Source organism: Manis javanica, chromosome 1, assembly GCF_040802235.1.
Source record: "Manis javanica isolate MJ-LG chromosome 1, MJ_LKY, whole genome shotgun sequence".
Classification (NCBI taxonomy): Eukaryota; Metazoa; Chordata; class Mammalia; order Pholidota; family Manidae; genus Manis; species Manis javanica.
The window spans coordinates 106,197,985-106,218,912 of NC_133156.1; the positions used below are offsets into that span (position 1 = coordinate 106,197,985).

At 35.1% G+C, this 20,928-nt stretch overlaps 1 protein-coding gene across 10 annotated transcripts in view; it reads left to right on the forward strand.

Moving 5' to 3' along the window:
* The window catches only part of PDE4D (phosphodiesterase 4D), a 1,476,836-nt gene that overhangs the window by 1,263,091 nt on the left and 192,817 nt on the right, over positions 1 to 20,928 (forward strand). For all 10 annotated transcript variants that reach the window (XM_073235968.1, XM_073235963.1, XM_037022276.2 and 7 more), the window contains 2 exons: positions 13,829 to 13,865; positions 20,086 to 20,159. In XM_073235968.1, the coding sequence (XP_073092069.1) occupies positions 13,829 to 13,865; positions 20,086 to 20,159 (111 nt within the window). The remainder of the gene's footprint in view (positions 1 to 13,828; positions 13,866 to 20,085; positions 20,160 to 20,928) is intronic.

Consider the following 20,928-nt stretch of genomic DNA (forward strand, 5'->3'; position numbering starts at 1 on the left):
AAGTATAATAAAGTAATTAGGATGTTTTGAAAACCGTCTGCAATGAAAAAACTAGCACAGAGACCTATATCTTACTCTCAGTGCAGTGCGGCCCTAGATGAATGAAGTAAGTTGAAAATTACTGGCTCTTCCCACCTCTTGACTTGTGAGGGGCAACATGGCCTTTACAGAAGGGGTTCTAGCTCTACCAGTTGTGGATCCTGTACCCAGTAGCTCTCGCTTGCTTTCCCCAACACTCTTTTTTCTATGTATTAAAGAAGATGAAAATAAAAACCATGCTGTGGTGTATTAAACATTAAAATTTTCTGAACTTTAAATCTTGACAGTGCATGGTGGGTAAGGGGCAGATGGTGAGAGGCTGGGAGAAAGAAGAAAATTGTTTTTTTTTTAATTCAGGTAGTAAATATTTTAGTTTTTGTGGGCAATATACTCTCTCACAACTTATTAACTCTGCATAGTAGTATGAAAGCAGTCATAGACCTGGGCAACTAAAATGGTGTAGCTATGTTCTAAAAATCTGTGTTCTCAAAAACAGGCACATGTAGCCTGGGGACCATAGTTCGTCTGTTCTTGATTTACCACCAGTGTACGCAAATTGTCAGGCAAGCAGTTCACACTTGCTAAAATTTGAAAGATACAGTGTGGATAGGACTTTTGAAGACATAGATACAAATACATCTATTTTAACTGGGAGGAATTGTTTCATAACTAAATAATAAAGTCTGACTTTTAGAACTGAAAGTGACCTTGGAAATATCTAAGTTTCAACTAATTTTACAGATGAGGAAACTGAAGCCAAAAGCATTCAAATGGCAGGTACTATGTTACATAGCCTTTTTTAAAAAGGAAGAGCACACTTCAAAAAATCTTAAATAAATAATTTAAAGAAAGACAAAAAAGGTCTTTCTAGGTGCAGTGATAAAAACAAGAGAACCATATTGTCATGGAATTTTATTGTTGTGATAAAGACAAACAAAAATTTATTGTGTTTTCTTAATTACCACAGTTTGCCATGAATTTCATTATGTAGAGAAATGATGTTTTCTAACAAAAATAGTGTTTCCTTCTATTTTCATTGTGAGTAAAATTGTCAGGCACTATAGATAGACAACAAGGCTCAGTTTTATCCAAGTAAGGTAGAATCTCCCATTACATGACTTTGGGTATCAGACACTTAAGTCATTCTATCTTTCATGAGTTTGCCCTGCTCTTTCTCTAAAGAGGGGAACTGAATATAAAATGGAAAGATTATGTAGATAATCTCTGTCTATACACATTAATGGAAAGGGTTTATATTTCTATTCAATGGGTATTAAGGAAAGCAAGAACCTCAGTTCTAGATCAAATGTTGAGAGAATTTTAAGGATACACACAAAAACAATGTTATTGCATTAGTGTTGTGTGGTATTTTAGGAAAAAACAGGCAACTCTAAAAAATGGTTATTACTAGGAGTGAAATAAAGCATAGTCCAGTATTGTTAACAACGCATCAACTGATGGATATCAAATATTAGTTTTTCTCCCAAACAACTGTATTTTACAGATTATTATTTAAACACTTCATGTTAGAATGTTCATAGAGCATGGAAAGACAGGCAGACCAATTAATTAAGATAAAGTGAATACATTAAGTAGAAAACAAGCAAATATGAAGACAAGGTAAAGAATATGTGTCAACTTACATAAACTTATTTATCTGAAAGAGAAGTAACTGAGGATAAAGCATGATGATTTGGTAAAAAAAAACAAAAATAAGACCTACTTGTCAATCAAGATGAAAAGCTATTAGCCAAACAAACACTTAATCTTCCTATTCTTCAATTTTCTAGTTCCTGAAATGTAGGTTTGGTCTAAATATTCTATGTAAGTTCAGTAGAGGTCTGTAATTTTAAATGTGTTTACTTATATGCTTCACATTTTCTAAATCATTATCCAACTAAGTTAAACATTTTATGAACTTCATGGTTATATGAAATCATGGAATGAGTAGATATAAAGCCATTGACCATTTCACATTTATCTTTCATGAAAAAATGACTTAACTATAGTAAAATTCAGTAGGAATCCTTGTATCACAAACTGAATGACAACTTTAACATATTTATTTTAAATATTTTTATATTTGTAAGGCACTTTATTTTTTTACTATTATATTTTACTGAATCATAGTTTATATATAATATTGTATTGGTTTCAAGTACAACATAGTGATTTGACAGTTAACTAATTATTAAATGCTCACCCCAACTAATGTAGTTACTGTCAACATGGAATGATGTTACAGAACTATTGACTGTGTGCTCTATGGTGTGCTTTCATCCCTGTGACTAATTTGTATTATTATTGAGATTTTGTGCCTCTTTACCCCCATCACCTATTCACCCATCCACCCCTACTCCTCCCCATGGTAACCACCAGTCCTTTCTCAGTGTCTATGAGTCTATTTCTATTTTGTTTGTTATGTTTTGTTTTGTTTTTTAGATGCCAAATAAGTGAAATTATATGGTTTTTGTCTGCCTGGTTTATTTCACTGAGCATAATACACTCCAGGTCCATCATGTTGTTGCAAATGGCAAGGTTTCTTTCTTTTTTATGACTAAACAGTGCTCCATTGTGTATATGTACCATATCTTCTTTATCCATTCATCTACTGGTGGGCACTTTGGTTGCTTCCACATCTTGGCTATTGTAAATAATGTGGCAATAAACATAGGGGTGCATGTCTTTTTGTATCAGTGATTTTGTTTTCTTTGAGTATATGCCTAGAAGGAGTACTACTGGGTCTTGTTATATTTCTGTTTTTAGCTTTTGAGGAATCTTCATGCTACTTTTCACAGTGGCTGTACCAATTTACTTTCCCATCAATAGTGTAGGAGGGCTCCCTTTTCTCCACATTGTTGCCAACACTTGTTATTTCTTGTCTTTTGGGCAACTGGCCTTTCTGGCTGGTATGAGGTAATACCTCATTGTGGTTTTGATTTGCATTTCCCTGATGATTAGGTATGTGGAGGATCTTTTTATTTGCCTGTTGGCCATCTCTATGTCTTCTCTAGAAAAACATCTATTCAGGTCCTCTGCCCATTTTTAATTGGGTTATTTATGTTTTGGTTGTTGAGTCATATGAGTTCTTCATATATTTTGGATATATTAGCCTCTTACCAGATTTATCATTTGTAAATAGATTCTCCCTTAGAGTAGGCTGTTTTGTTTGTTTTGTTAATGGTTTCCTTTGCTGTGCAGAAGCTTTTTAGTTTGATGTAATCTCACTTGTTTGCTTTTGCTTTTGTTTCCCTTGCCCATGGAGATGTAGCTAGAAAAAACTTATGCTGATGTTCAAGAGATTCCTGCCTATATTTTCTTCTATGAGTTTTATGGTTTCAAGTCTTACATTTAGGTCTTTAACCCATTTAGAGGTTACTTTTGTGTATAGTGTTATATAGTGATCTAGTTTCATTCTCTAACATGTAGCTGTCTAGTTTTCCCAACATCATTTATTGAAGAGACTGTCTTTTCCCCAATGTATATTCATGGCTCCTTTGTCATGTATTAATTGACCATATATGCATGGGTTTATTTCTTGGCTTTCTCTTCTGTTCTACTAATCTGTGTGTCTATTCTTATGCTGGTACCATACTATTTTAATCACTGTAGCTTTGCAGTATAACTTGAAATCAGGGTGTGTGATACCAGCAGCTTTATTCTTCTTTCTCAAGATTACTTGGACTATTCAGAGTCATTTTGGTTCAACATAAATTTTAGAATTCTTTGCTCTAGTTCATTGAAAAATGCCACTGGTATTTTTAGGGGGATTGCATTGAAAATGTAAATTGCTTTGGTCATGCTGGCCATTTTCACTATATTAATTCTTCCTATCCATGACCGTGAGATAGCTTTCTGTTTATTTGTGTCTATTTCAATTTCTTTCATCAGTGTCTTACAGTTTTCAGAATATAGGTATTTCACCTCCTTGGTTAGTTTTATTCCTACATATTTTATTCTTTTTGGTGCATTGTAAATGGAATTGCTTTCTTGATTTCTGTTTCTGCTGGTTGGTTATTAGTATATAGGAATACAACAGATTTCTGTGTATTGATTTTGTATCCTGAGAAAGTTGATTTCTAATGGAGGAAACTGTGTCTTACCACATTCTAAGTAAAGGAGGTATTAATTGACTGCATTTTTGGATGATAGTGTCATGCTTTTACTCATTCAGCAAATGTTGATAGCACCTACTTCATTCCAGGGTATTGTTTGGATACTATAGACCCATGAAAAAAAAAGAAAAATTTTGTTTGGAGCATTAATTCCTGCCATTAAAAAAAAAAACACTAAATAGAAATGGAGATTGACCCAGTCAGTATTAAGATTCCTATATATCCCTGGTTTCACTTACACATTGACCACTTTATTTTGCTCGTCAGTCTTAGATCCTCAGTGAATTGTTCTCCATGTCTTCTTACTACTTTCTGAACCATATAAGGAAGAAATAATAACACTGCTAAAATATTTATATGATGCGTTATGGGGATAACATATACTAGGAAGTAAATCATTCTCACTAATTCTTTGCAATATGAAACATTTAAAGCTGTGTGATTACAAATATGGAGAAAGAAATCCTTTAGCCAGACCCATGGTTGTCCTTCAGAAAAAAATCAAGTGAGGAACACCGAATACAGGTCTCTGCTATGAGGCTCTTGGCCTTCAGTGTTGTGGTTCAGGTGAGGCTGGCTGAAGAAATATTCCGTCTGTTGTAGTTTCTCTGAGGCTTTGTGTCAGCTTTCTATTAATTGTCATGAGACTTCAGGGTTTTTCTTAAACTTGGATGAAGAAAAAATTGGAGGTATTGACTAATGGAGAGTTATATGTAGACATATGTGAGGCATCAATTCCGGCAACCTCTCAGTGGAAGCAGACAAGTTGAAAGCACAATGAGAAAGAACAGCTGCTTGTACCTTTGTAAATATGGGAGGCTACACTGTGACAGGAAATCATTTAAGCAATTCATTGGATGCCATTGTCTTTTAGTAAATGTTATGAATGATCCCAAGACTAAGACCTTATAGTTCATTGTTTCACTTCCAAGGAGAACAGAGCGGTCTGCTGATCTCATGTTTCCATGTCTCGATATCCATTCCTCCTTTGTGACTTAGAGAACTTCAACCTGAATTTTTCTTTCCACGAGGGCCAGTTTTGTTTGTCTGGCTGGTTATTTTTTGTTTCTCTGCTTTTTGTTTTTTTGCCAGAAAAATCAGAAACTAAGCACTATGATTTATGTGTTATCTTAAAGTTCACCTATGGATGTTTTTTAAGTACCATAAAATAAAACTTTCACCCAATCATTATTATTTTCAATTATGAAAGCATTTTTTACAGAAGCTAAGAAGAAGGCCATTGGTAAAAAGAACTCTTTCACATTAAATGATGGAGCTAATTTCATGTGTCAGCAGCATAATTTTTTGCTTATTTTTGTCTTTTCATGTACATCTTTCTCTTCAATACCCTGAGTTTCCCATCATTACTCCACCAAGTATAAAGATTAGGTAAAATTTCTAAGACATTTCACTATTTTTGGTGTTTTCTTGTGTTTGTTTTACATTTGTTTAAAGGTAGTCTATCTTGTATTACTTCTCCAGTAGAGGAAGTTGATAATTCCCAGTTTGTCTATAATCCAGCCCTCCAAACACAGGAGCACTTTGAAAGTGATAAAACTATGTTTCAAAGAGCTATGTGCAAACCTTCACAGTCAAGAGTTCAAGTTCAAGATATTTAAAACGCCTACCATGTTGGGGCTCAGTTTCAGTAGGCTCTTGCAGAGTGAAATGCATACCTTCAGCTTTTTGATAAGTACTTGGTACATGCTTAAGAGTGTGTAGATAGGAATATGTTCTTAAAATTGCCTGCCATCTGTATAGTCTGTATAATTAATGTAAAATTCTACCATGAAGTTTAGTACTCAATCATCAGAACAATCATATAAGGAAACTAGGGAAAATATCATTAGCTCGATTTTAGAAATCACAAAATTCTGCTCAGAAGTGTTCTGTCTTGCCCACACACATACCATGAATTAGAATCCAGGTCTTTTAACCCTGTACATAGTGTTTTATAGCTGCTGCTAGATACTTCCTTTATTTTCTGACAGTACAGTAACCTTTAGATGAGAATGTAATACATAACTAAAGCAATTAAACTAAAATCTTTATTTCTCCTCAAGGGACAGAGAATCTTCATGGTCATCTAGGCAAACTTTTTGACCCAAGGTCTTAGCCAAGTAGTCAGGAATTCTTGTTATGTTAATATATCATTGCTCTTTTCCTTCAAGCTTAAAGTAGTTGCTTTTTTTTCCCAAAGATATAAAACATTGTCTTCCCTTGGTAGACTTCTAACTGAGGTTTTGTAAAGATTGCTCAAGAGCAGAGCTGATAGCCTGTCTAATGACCATTAGCCACATGTGACTTTCTCTTAATTTAAATTAAAATTAAATATGAGTAAAATTCAGTCCTTCTGTTTCACCAGGCACACTTCAGGTACTAAGTAATGCCACGTGCTGGTGGACACTGTATTGGGCAGCACAGATAGAGAATGTTAGCGTCACTGAAGACGTTTCTGTTGGAGAGTGCTGTTCCAAAGTCTAGAATGTGTACTCTACATGGCCTCAGAATAGTCTGAATCCATGTGCGCATGCAGAAAGCAGCATGATGTGGTAAAAACTAAACAGAAAAATAAAACTAAACAAAAATTTAAAGTCTGTGTTTAAATACAGCTACACTGTACATTTCCATGCATTGGGATTTCATAACTCAGTAAGATTTCAAAAACCACCTGGGAGACTGACCTAGGGTTACTAATGGCTTGCTATAGCAGGTAAGGGAAAGAAATTTATGGAAAAATTGCCTTCAACATACACAATCATTTTATTTTTAAGAGGCATTTTCACTTGTCTAAAAAAAAAAAAAGGGCATGATCTCAGAATAAAGGAGAGCTTTCCAAAGGAATATGTTTAGCTTTTTCAAAACTTACTTCGTGGGACACGTTTATTGTCACTTTGACGAGAACCAATGAACATTCTGTTGGGCTGGCACTAGATCTCAGCCTGGCTTTTGGAAACCCCTGAACTCTATCACTTGGCCAAGGGTATGGCTGCCAGTGAGGTATTGAAGGCCTCAGAGCCTAGTTCCTTGTCTTATTGTGGGAATGTGAGCAACCATTTAATGCAGAGCTGTCAGAATTAAATTCCAGGTGCTGGTAGAGCATGGTGTCTGGCACATAGTAGGCATGCATAAAACATACTGCTCTCCCTCCTTTCTGTTTGATCACAACTTTCCTTTTAATCTAGGAAAGCTTTTTACTTCATGAAAAAAATTGTTGCATTAGCTACCCATAAATCTTTCCCCTAGGAACCTATCCTGGAGGAAAACCAAGAGGGCCACTGGCATAAGAACAAGACTGTCAAATAAGATAAACTGTGAAAGAACCTGTTCCTAGAACACAGAGAGGGGGCACTTGGAAAAGCTTGTGGTGTACTCAGCCCTTGCCTGCCTTCTCCCTCCTCAGGAGCCCAGACTCCAAGCTACATGACAAGAATTTGTCACATCAACACTCCTGGAAAAAGTGCCTCATTTTTATTGGCTTCTATTAAACAAGATAAATTTACTTGGTGTGTCTGCACACATGTGCAAAACAGTTTTTAACTTAGTGAAATTGGAAAATGTTTTGATACATAATTTTGGAAAGAGACTGTCTTTTGAGCCATCATATAACTAATAAATTTGAGGGCATTTATTGGCATCATGTACCTTCTCTAAGGAAGCCTAAATTTTTGTTTTACAGCAAATGAAGAAGAGGTTACACTTCAGCCTAGAGAGATTTTGCTTATGTTGCATTAACTCCAGTTCCATTTGTTTTATCATCAGTGCAGTACACATGGGCCAAAATAAAGGAATTTTGTTGTAAAGAATTTTTGGTCAAAATTCATGCTAGGCCTTAATTCTTAAAATGTGAATAAGAAGTGAGCAAATTATTTAAATTTCAGAAGATTAAATAATTTCCAAGGACACATCCATTTCTAAAGTTGTATATTTTCCGCTTTTAATCACCCCATGGGCATGTGATTTTTTTAAGCCTTTACTTTTGAAAACAATTTTAGTTTCACAGCAAAATTAAGAGGAAGGTACAGAGATTTCCCATATGCTTACTGTCCCCTGCTCCCACCCCGCCCCAAATTGGTGGTACATTTGTTATAACTGATGAACTTGCATTGGCACATCATATAATGTTTCTGATAGTATGTAATATACCTTAAGGTGTAGTGGTGGCAGAGCAGGTGGTTTTTAAAGAGTTTTTCCATTGAGTATTATAGGCAAAATAATTTAGTAAATTCACTTATGCTAATAAGGATGGTGGTGGGTTTTTCCTCCACATACCGTTTTTCCCCCTCATTTGAAATATAGAAAGCAGAAAACCAACACACTTCTGACAAAGGAAACAAAACCCACACAATTTCCCTAGGATTACACATACATGCATGTACATATATATATACACACAGGTGATATAAACCAATATAAATTTACATATAAATACATATAAATGTATATACACATAAATGCCCTCTTCAGAGGTGTTTATTGCATATGGCATGCATGTAATCTCTGTACATGCTGAATATGGATGTATGGTATGTATCAGCCAGAACTATCACCTGGGTGAGAAGCCAAAACTTATTTTATGTCATTTTATTTATTATTTTATTTTAGGGTAGAAGGATCTGAAAATCAGTAGGTGGGCAGAGTCTGTTTGGTTTTGTAAGTCACTGATGTTTTCATTGTTTTGATTTTTTGTGTGTGTCTATTTATAATTCTACCTGTTGTCTTTATCATACATATCACCTTCATGAAATGGAAAATGTACTAGAAACCAGGCATTATTTTGGATGTGCTTTTGGTGTTGATAAATGATTAGCTACAGAATTATAGAGTGTTTAAGTGCAGACCCACGTGCATTTGAATGCTGGCCCCATCACTCCATGGGCGTGTGATTTTCTTTCCTTTTTGGGCCTCCCTTTCCTCTTCAACAAAAAAATTTAGTAAGAGATAATCATTGTAAAGTGCTTTGCTTAGTGCTTGGCACATAGTAATAATCTGATAAATGTTAGTTATTGTTGTTTTATAATAATTACAATTTTTTGTGATAATTACCATGATTATTCATAATTTATTTTGTACTCAGATTTTTTAAAATAATTATATTGAACTCCCATTTTAAGAAATAAAAAATAATGGTGACATATTACAAGGACAGCACCCCCAGTGCTAAAACTAGCAAGACAGTGAGTTACTTTGCTGGCCATCAATGAAAGGGACTTCAGGATAAGTTACCACTGGAGTCTATTAGAAAATTATTATTTGAGCACAAAGAAAAGGATAAAAGTACATAAAATAGGCTGTTTCATCATAAAGTTAAGAATTTAGATGGCCTCCTTCACCTGTTTTATATTAGCTTATTTTTCTATTAGAATTGAGGAAAAGGCTATAATTTCATTTTTCCTTTTGTGCTAGTTTGGAATATAAATATGCTCTTCAAATGGGGGTAAACATTTCATCTTGATGATTGATAACTATAGCATGCATTATTAAAAAATCATCAAAGCTATAGGTGCAGGTACAAATGTAGCTTGGAGTTTAACACTGAAAAATGACCAACTGGAAGATAATAGTACCTTACACAGTACTGAACTGCTTTAATTTTCCTCATATTAATTTACGTTATTTTTGGTTCTCAGTAAAATGTTGAACATCCTTGGCAAAATGCAAGTTTCAGTAGTTGTGACCTTTGGCTATAGGACTAAGCTTTTGTGTTAAAAGGATTACTTTAATTCTAAGCTGCAGTAGCTTCCAAAAAGGAAAATCACACTGAAGTGTGGCTGAGGTTGGCTGTTTCTTAGGAACTTCATTTCCTGGGGTTTTATAAACAGGGCACTATTTTTTTTGTTACTTACAGTGGAGCTAGTTCTAAACAAAAAGACCAAGCTCCAAGAAGAGCGATAGCCTCTAGGGAATCTGATGCTAATGAAGCAAGTTTGCTATTGTTTTTGCATCTGGCCATCTATCAAATCATGTCTCCTTCATAAGTAATTTTAAAGGGTTCATTATATCCTTAAATGTGACATTACTTACAGTGTCTCAAAACCAACATTATCTTTTTGGAGCAATAAATCATCTTTTTAAAATAATTCAACATTTTCACTGTTAAAAGCAAGATATAAAATGGAATATACTGTGTGGTTCTATTTGTGAGAAATCACATATTCCATAAAAATCATGTGTAACATGTATGTGCTCACATACAGCCAGTAGGAAAATGTTAACAACAGTTATATTTGGGTGGTTCTTTTAGTTTTTCCATATTTCCCTAAGTTTCTGTACTTTATATGTGTTTTACATTCAAAATAGATATGTTAGTTTTTTTTAAAGATCAAGTAGATTGTGCTCTGTATTTGTTTTATGTGTCTGTACTTCTACGAACATGGGAGTAGAGTGGTGAGTAGATAAATTCCTCCTATGACTAATTCTTGGGTATTGTCAAATAGCCTAGGCCCCTGGAAACACTTTTATGTACATATTAAAAATGAGAACATGCTTGTTTCTCTATAATTCTAAAAGAGGTGGATCAAGGGTGAATGATAATAGGTGAGAGGTTTGAGTCAAAGGGAAGAAAGACACCAGGATTTCAAAATACCAATTATCTATATGTTTATCTATTCCCTAATCCTATGGACAAACTCCAGAGGAAAATTATGTTCTAGTTTTATAGCAAGAGAGAGTGACGCACAGAAGATCAAAAAGTTTGTACAAGGTTAGATTCAGCCATGGCTCCTCTTCAAAGCACTCATTCACACAGCCACTTGTCATGCTGAAATTTGCAATGCGTGCTACTCAGAGACATCAGGTACTTTGTGGCCACTAATGCATTTATTATGGTAGGATTATGGGTCTTGGCTCAATAAAGTATACACTTTCCTCTGATTAACCGCATCTCCTTTTCCTTCTGTCTTGGTAATAATAAAGTACAGAAAGGTTGCTGCCTAAGAGTGTTTGGGCACAATCTTGAAATTAACTAGTTTACAGATGAGCTTTCAGGCAGTGCTGTTGGCTGAACTTAAGGTGTCAAGGGACTTTTCCATATTTAAGGACTTTAATAATTTCTGTATCCCCATAAGGTCTCCGTAAAGAGCATTTGCTTTTAGATTTCGCTCCTGCAGTTTTTTACCAACATTTCTGACTTCTCTTTACAGAAAGAGTGAGGGTAAAAATAAAGTAGAAAATGATTCGTAAAGTTAGGGGAAGGATGGCCAAAGACAGAGTGGGTAGTTCTTGGCTGTACTGTCATTCCTACCTAGAAAAATAAAAAAAATGCAATAATGCACATTGACCCTTGTATTGCCCTTCTCCAGTAGCACTGGCTCAGGACTCAGCAAGTCTTTCTTCTTGGGCGAGGTGAGAGAGCTGAGGCAGGGTACCCTGGAGCTAGAGTGGGTGACTGACTCAGCCCGCAGTAAGGAGGGCAGGTGACTGAGCACACCGTGCCTCTTTGCACATCGTGAAATTGGAGAGCTGTGGGGCACTGACTCTCCTGTGACTGTTCCCTCAGCACCCACATGTATGCATACATATGAGTCTGCATACATACATACATACAATGGCAAAAGGAACTTTTTTCTAATCCCCCTCAGTCTTTCCCTACCTGTCCCATATAAATACTCAAATCCTAAACAAACAAAAAAAAAGGCAATTTTTTCCTTAAAGCATTGCTCACTGTGCAAATTAGAATCCTTTCTGCACATAATTGAAGCTTCTCATCAATTTATGGGGAATCCTAACAGTTTCTTTCCACTTTAGGAAGCCCCAGCAATTTTACTGAGTGGGTCGGTATTATAAACCCTTCTAACCACACTTCAGTTAGCTAAATTTCCTTGTTTAAAAATTCCTTGTTGGGGAAGTTGTTGAAATGCATCATTTCAGAATCATTTTCTATTGTAGGCTTTTTTTGGTATGTGCATTTATTCAGTTTATTAAATGCACACATACTTTAAGCCAAATTGTATATGTAACAAAGTGGGTCTTAAAAAGATAATTTACGCATTGCAAAATTTTTGGGGAAAAAAGGGATATAACCTGTGCTTTATTGAGGACTTTTGCCACTGAAAAGCTAGAAATAATTTTACTATTACAAAGATAAGACAATCTTGAGATATTTGGCAAAAACAACTTCTGGGCAATTTAATAGAGTGAAATATCTCCTTCACTAAATTTATAACTTTCTTTAAGCTTTGATGGGAGTAGGAGGCAAGACTGATAAATTACCCTAAATATTATATATTCTAAATGGTTCTTTTACAATTCTTGGGAATGAAATAAGACCAATAAAGAATTAGGTGTTTTAATAAAAATTCACACCCTTTTCAGTTTAGAGTGATTCAAATCCAGTGTAATTCCTGTAAAAAAAATTAGAAGTCTTATTTCCAGGGATTAATTTCAGATTAATGATGTGCCTCGGTCAAGATGACTTAAAAATAAACTTTGTAGTCAGGCAATTACAAAGAATAAAATGGAAGAAAAGACTGTACCTTGGAAAAACACCTAGATTTCATATTATTTTAATTCTGGCTGTCTGAGAAATCTCTACAAAGAACAGGTACCCTTTAAAACATCTAATTCTCGAACTAAGAAGATGCAAATAACACATTTCCTTTGAAGTGTTTCTCAACCTTTTCCTGCTTCTTACCCACACTTTGAATTTCAAGATCTCTGTGTAATTTGACGATGACCATAACTGGTCTAATTATCGGTAAGGATCTGCTTACAAACGTCATCCATATACCGCTTGTGCGGAGGCATATTTTCTAAGCGTGGTTTTAGGTCATTCAGGTCCTTTCCAGAATTGTTTGTGACTGAGCGAATGGTTCCATTGCAGAATTCTGTTCAGGTCATATCCAGGAAGCTTTCTTTGTAAAATAATGACACTCACTTTTGACTAAAGAGCTCCAGCTAGCTAGATAAAGAAATATCCCATTGATATTTTGGAAGTCCTTCTCACAAATTATTCACGAAAGCAAGCTGGGCCCCATTTCTCACTTTCCTCCAACTAGAAAGTTGCACAACTTTCCTTGCCTTTCCCCACCCCTCTGAGACGCGTCATGGTGACACCTGGCTCTTGCATCCCAGGCGCTGCGTGGCTGAGGTTACTGCAGCGACAGCACACACGGGGTCACATTCCCCCGTAACTACAGCCGCGGGACGTGAGTCAGGAGAAAAGTTTCCCTTGGTTTTTATTAGTGTATGATGCAGCCCCATGTCATCCATAGTTCCTCGCCTGTCCAAGCCTCACACATGATGTGGAACACTCGATACTCATCACTGTGGAAAGTTAGATGGTCCAGGGGCCTCTCACTGAAGTCTCTGCAGTCGCCAGCTGCCTCCCCACACCCCTGCCTAATACCTACAATGAGAGGACAGCAGTAACACTCAGCCTCCCCTTCTGGAACTCCATTCCTGCTAATGTATATCCTGTATGCTTAAAAAGCACCAGTGATCTTGGTTAATAATCAAGAAGCCCCTCTTTTACCCAGGGAGCTGGATAATGGTTGACATCCTAGAAGACATATTTTCACTACCATGGGTGAAGAGAGCATGTGCTGAACAGTAAGGTTGGAATTACTGTAATTCTCTATGAGAATTCATGAAAGTGGAATTTACTGTTTAAAATTGATGACAGTAGTCATATAGTTCTTGGTAACTTCTAAACTGAGATTTGCTTTATTTTTCAGACATGGAGATGACTTGATTGTGACTCCATTTGCTCAGGTAAGCACAGTTTGGTGAATGGGCAGGTTTCTCACAGGTCTTCAAATTTAATTTGGGGCTTCTGGTTCTTAATTTCATTTTAAGTCAAACAGAATACAAATTTTATGGTACATTCAAGTAATTCAAAAAGCAATGCTATGGCTTTATGACTGTGGCCATACCAGTCTGTTTCCTATAGACCTATAGATCCAAGCATCTTTCCTTCAAATTAAAAATAACCTAAGTGGCATACTTAAATGGCATCACATCTTCTTCACTGATATAAGCACTAGAAGTAGAATGCAATATCACAGATTCAATTATACTTAATATAATTAGGTACATGATCAATGCTTGAAATTCAGTATTCCAGTCAACCTGGTGCTTTGTTTACTCCTTTTTTTTAACAAGCAATTTGTACAAAGATTTAACTGATTGATATATTTATGTTTATTTGTTCCTTTTAGACGTACAAATCTTAAAAATACTATTAGCCACAGGACATGAATGCTAGAAGGTGTTAAGATGATTTAAAGCATTTTGTAATAAATATAAAATGGTTGTTAACTAGATATTCTCTGTATAGACTAGGGTTTCTCAACCCTTGCTACACATTAGAATGACCCAGAAAGCTTTTTATCCCAGGCCTCACTCCTGATCAATTGAATAAAAAAAAATCTAAGGGTCAGACCCAAACGCCTGTATTTTTTAAAGTCCCCAGTATTTTTCCAGGCAAAGTTGAGAGTCACTAGTATAGACAGACTAGGGATGGAATGGGATAAAATGGATTTAACCTGGAGCATGAAACAGGGTTAAAGCTAACACGAACTGTTACTAAGAAATGTTAAATATTGGAATATGAGTGATCCAGAGAGGTTAGAAAAATCATCATCAGCGCAAGTCAAAATTAGCTCTCGTGCCTGTAGACAACTCGTTTAACTTCTCTAAGACTTTTTCCAGTTGGTTAAAGTGAGGAACTTGGCAGGGTGAAAACAGGCTCCAGTTCAAACCTGGTTGTCTGCCTTTGCTACGTGAAACATTTCACTGGGACATCACTAAACATTTCCAAGCCAGTTACCTCCTCTGCTAAATGACAGATCCTAGAATACCTACCTTATAAGGTTATTAAGAGACTGAAGTAAATCACAAGCTTGTGAAATGTTCATGCAATTTCTAGGAAATAACACTTAATAAATTTCAAGTGTTATTGATTAAGGGTTCCTTCATCTCTAAAATGCCACAATAGTGTTTTTTTTTTTAATGCCTAAAGAGGTTGTTTTGATAGTAGGACTATGTTTAATTCTTCTACTTTTTCAAATTTCCTGAAATTTTGTAATCGTTATAATTTAGACCAACCAGTCAATGAATCCATAAATAACACACACTGTATAACAGCGTTTTTTTTTTCATTAATTCAGACAGTGAAAAATAGAATACAACCACCATTCATTTAAGGAGTTTAAATCTTGTTTGTTTAAAAGTTTTGTGGAGATCAGAAATTCTTTCTAGTACCAACATTTCTATACTCAAAATACTGTGGGAACTAAGGAACACCAGGAGACACAACACCAATGAAATGTGGAAACCTGCTTTGTAGTCAGCTGCCTCTGGCCTTACCTGTCCCATTATTTGTCCCATTACAAGGTACAGGACTACTTTGTAAAACTCTTAAGTCAACTAGAATTCTCATCTACAGGTTTGTTAAAAGAAGTGGAAGAATGTTAAAAGAACTGGAATCTTTGACTAAGGAAAATAAAAGAGAATACCCAGACATTATCTTGGATTTCTGGGAAAACCCTCAAATCATTCAGACTAAGGAGATGTATCTGATTTAAAAATACAGGATAGGAACACCTGAGTCATTGTACCTTTACTCTAACCAAAATACAGCACCTGGGGTAATTTTTTACAAGATGTAGTAATTATTAGCAGTATAGAACATTACTATGCCACTCTAATAGAATATTGCCAATATTATTTAAATGCCCATGGGTTTCCTTTCTCTAGCAGCAGCCACTTAAGGCCTGACACAATCCCCACCTTGCTAAATCCACCAGGCTCTCCCTACCAGGCTATGAAAGGACATAATCATCACATTTCAGTTGCTTCTGTCTGTTAGTTTTTCTTTGTCATTCATTAAAAAATTACAATTTGCATCTTCTAGGAATCTAAGTACTTTTTAGGTTGAACAATATGAAATTACCAAATTCAACCTTTGCTGGCATACACAAACAGCAGTTTCATATGATTTAACCGAAACTACCTTGAAAAGAGGTTTTCTCATCTATCAAAATAACCTTTCTATCTGTAAATAATCATAATTTGACTCCAGTTTTTTTCTGGAGGTAGTAACAAGGCAAGGATTTCTCCTCCCACTTTCCCCTAAGGCCAGTGACAAACTCATGGTCTGTGTTTTATTGCCATCTAGTGGCTTAAAGTGTATTTGGAATGAAAAACACAAAATCATTTTCTTGTTTTTTAAGGAGGGGTTATTCAAAAAGAACGTTATTGCCATGTCTGCTTTGAAAAGGCAGTCTCTTCTTTAAATCTTTTCAAGAAATTATTATATAAGTATACATTTATTTTAGGCTTTTATGTTCAGTTGTTTAACTTTTTAATGAAACCCACATTTTTCTCTTATTTTCAGTGATTCTTATTAGTTAAGCATTGTTTAGAAGTACCTAAGAAAACCTGAGATTAATGTGTGTCAATAACATTTAATGCCTCTCAGGGGGTACATAATCCATCTCTGTGCAAAAGTTCTCCATAGCACTATCATAATTATTTTCCAAAAGTGTGTATATTTCTCATCACTCTCAATGTATTTCTGATCTTGACTGATTACATTTTTGCTTGGGGGGCAGAAGAAAAAGAAATGAACTTAATTTTTTAACCATTGAGCTGTGTGAGAGAAAACCCCAGGGATCTTTTTCATTACCAAGCCATAAGGAACGAAGAAAATTATAGGCGCATTAAAGCTCTGACTACAGTTCTGACTGCAGAAGGGATTGAATGCAAGGGGAGTGCGAGCTGCCATAGAACAAGAAGAACAGAATAATTGAACCCTAACTCAGGGTCTTGAGTACAACTGTTTAGTTCTCCCCAACGGCTCAGAGCAGCAGAGGCCTCCCTCTATGTCCTGCAGTACCAGTGCCAGCATGAAAGACTTAATGCTGTGCATTCATCACGTAGACACCTAGGGTCCATCAGCTAGACCAGGGCAGTGCCCCCTTCTCAGATTTGTCTGGAATTTTTATTTATACTTCTGCCTATATCATATGTGCCACAGTGCAGAAGATAATAGCCCTTAATATAAAATTAGAAAATACTATGTCCTACCACAAAAACAATGATCTTGTACTTGCACAGATAGGGAATGATATATCTACAAGTTATTTACTGAAGCAGTGTTTATAAAAGTAAAATTTAGGAGACAACCTAGAAGCTAATCAGTAAAGGGGACCAGCAGCTGAATGCCTTGGGGAGGAGCTGGGAGGAAAATTTCTTTCTTTTACTTTTTATTTTGAAATATTTCATATATATAATAAAATATATCTAGTGCCTACCCAAAATATAAAGAATACTAAGATCAACAGTTTAAGAAATAGAACAGTACCAGTATTTTTAATGCCCTGAGTGTCCCTCCCCCATTTCATCTACATAGCTCCTCTCAGAAATAACAATAATTCTGATTTTTGTTTTTGTTATTAAGGGGCACTATGTGAAAATATAGATTATTTTTGTTATTAAGATTGTTTTTGTTATTGAGGGGTACTATGTGAAAATACAGATTATGCAAAAAACAAGTACATTAAACTTAAATTTAAATGAAAACAAAATTAATTTATCATTTTTCTTATACAGAGTCAAAAACCTTTTTACAGAAAAACAGTTGTAGTGAATCTCTCATGAATTAACATTTCCTTTCAAATGAGCATAGAACATGAGTTCACTGTAGTACTATTTATATTTACCCAACTGTCAAATGCAGTATGCTTACTGAAATTTATTAGAATAAAATTCTCAGAATTCTGAGGTTTAAATTTTGCCCAGATAAAGTATCGAGTAGGGAGGACGATAATCTTATTTAAAATGCTTTATTAATTTATTTGATATTTGTTTCTTAAAACATAAATTAAGCCTGCATGATTTAATGACAGTGGATCTTTGACAGATTTATTTCTGCATCATTCAAGATTTCATGCCTAATGAAAGACATCATATTCCATGTCAGCAGTTGACTATTTGAATACCCTGTCATAGGCAGCATGACCTTTTCAGCACTACAACTTGTTTATATGGTTTTTCTAGTGACTGAATTAATCATGGTTGGCATAGTAGAAAGCACCATTAACTCCTTCAGGGGATAATGCTACAGGTCACTGTCCTAGGGCATAAACAATACTTAAAAGAAATAATGTTAATTTCAAAAAAAAAATGTCTGAGATTTTTGCCTTAGGAGAAAAAACTGAGACTGACTACTCTAGCTTAGTGCCATATGGAAATACTTCTGGATCCTTTGGAGCAATTATTAATTTGCCCTCCCCACCTTATGTTATCAATGATAGGCATTAAATGAGTTCCTTCTGTATATGCGAAAGCACTGATCAAATGGAATGTTGCCATAATGGGCTCATATTCACTGAGTGCTTTCTATTTGCCAGGCACTGTTCTTGGCACCTAACCTGTCATTCATATCATCTTAACAACCCTGTGAGGTAGATATCACTATCTCAGTTTACAGATGAAAAAACTGAGGTACAGAGAGATTATGTAACTTGTCTTAGTTCACACATTTAGTAAGTAAGAGAGCCAAGCAGTCTGGGTTGTTATGTAGTACCTAATCAGACATTTAAAATATATGTTTTAGATAAACTTAATGTTCTATTTTTCACCCAGATTACCTGTAATCTCACCTAATACAGCCTCCCTTCTGGTGAGAGAACTAGCCCATTCTAAGGGAAAGGGAAGGGATAAAGCTCTTGTAACTTGTCTCTTCTAGTCTCACTTCTAATGCTTTTGCCATTTTCTAGTTTCACAAAAGGAAGTAAAAGGAAAAGCTGTCAGAGATGCCAGGTTCTGTTGGTCCTGCCTTGTATGTGCCTGTATGTTGTATCTGTGTATCCATTTATTTAACCAATTTGTATTGAGTGTCTTCAGTGGGCAGCACTGTGCACATGCAGACTGGTGCCATTTTTTCCCTGAGAACCTTAAAATTAGTAACTGAGATAACTTTAAAAAATATAAGAATTTTGTTACCAGCTAGAGTAGCCATGTAGCAAAGGTGAAAAACAATTTAAAATGCTGATTTTGAAATATGACATTCTTGGTAAATTTTCAAAGAGACTTTGGGAGTAATTTGTCTTAAATTTTACCCCAAAGTAAGATTTTGTTAATATTCTTTATAGGCATACCTAATTTTATTGCACTTCATTTTATGGTGCTTCACAGATAGATACTGTGGCTTTTACAAACTGAAGGTTTGTGGTAACCCTCTGTTAAGCAAGTCTGTTGGTGCCATTCTTCCAACAGCAGTTGTTCAGATCATGTATCTGTGTCACATTTTGGTAGTTTTTACTAGATGTCAAACTTTTTCATTATTTTATTTGTTATGGTGATCTGTGATCTGTGATTAAACTCACTGAAGCTGAGATAATGGTTAGCATTTTTTAGCAATTAAGTATTTTTAAATTAAGGTATGGACATTATATTTTTAGACATAATGGTTTATTTATGTATTTAATAAACTACAGTTCAGTGTGAACATAACTTTTAAATGCACTAGGAAACCAAAACATTCTTTTGCCTTTTTTTATTGCAATATACCTTTTATTGCAGTGGTCTAGAACTGAACTTGCAATATCACCAAGGTGTGCCTGTATTAGTCTATTTCAAATTCATATAAAACACAATGACACTATATGTAGATTGCCCTGGATATTGTTTTGTTGGCTGAGGAATCCATAAATATTGCAGAAACTGCTACTACTGTCACCGTAATTATAGACAATGAGGAGAGATAGCTGGAAAATCCTTGCTGTCTGGCCTCTCTGGATTTCAAATAGAAACATGTAAATTTCACTGAGTGCTGGGATATTCTTTAAGGGTATGTAAAACTTAAACTGCAAGCCATATCAAGTTTTCACTTAGCAAATCATTTTTTTTTAATCACCAAACCATTTAAAGTTACATTAAAGATGGCCCTACTTGAAGAATTTCAAAGAATCTTTTTCTGTTGTAGGTCTTGGCTAGCCTGCGAACTGTACGAAACAACTTTGCTGCATTAACTAATTTGCAAGATCGGGCACCTAGCAAGTAAGTTTTCCCTTATTTCCCCTCCTTCTTGTTGAACTTTTAGACAGTGTTTTCTCAGTTTGTTTGAACTAAAGACAATATATTAAGTTTCTCTGAATCATTGCCATATTGTCTAGCCATTTATACTAAGTCATATGACATCCTGTTAATTTTCTATAAATAGTTTGTAGTGATGATTCTAATATCAGAAATAAGCAGTACGACAAATATATACAATGATTCCATCTGTCAGAAATTACCTGACATAGTCAGTCCTCTGTCCAGTTACTTACATGTAAGCTAACTTTATAGTTTTAGCTTTCTTCATAAATTAACCGTGGACAAATAAGCCTTAAAGTCAATCCAAAGCCATCCTCTTAATTCTAAGACAATGATTACTTGGAGAAGCACCATGTCATAGCAAAGATCTTTGATTCTTCTGCTGTTATTGACTCACAGACCAGCACCATCATGGAGCAATTAAAATTGTGATTTACGATATGACAGGAAACATTTGAAAGAAGGAAAGCTGAGATGGTAGGTTGTTATAACTTGGGGGTTCTTTAAGGTAAAAAATCTCAGAAGAGACAATTTTCCAAGAGTAAATGGAAAATTGATTAGGCATTCATTCAAATGCCCGGTACTTTGACAATTATTAATAATAAAATGTTATTAAAATATCAATCCCAAAGAATTTTCCAGAAGAAAAAACACTTCTTCAAATCAGTATTAGGAGTTAGTAAATAGAAAGCTATTCAGAATCATAACTTAGCTAAGTGTATAAAAATTC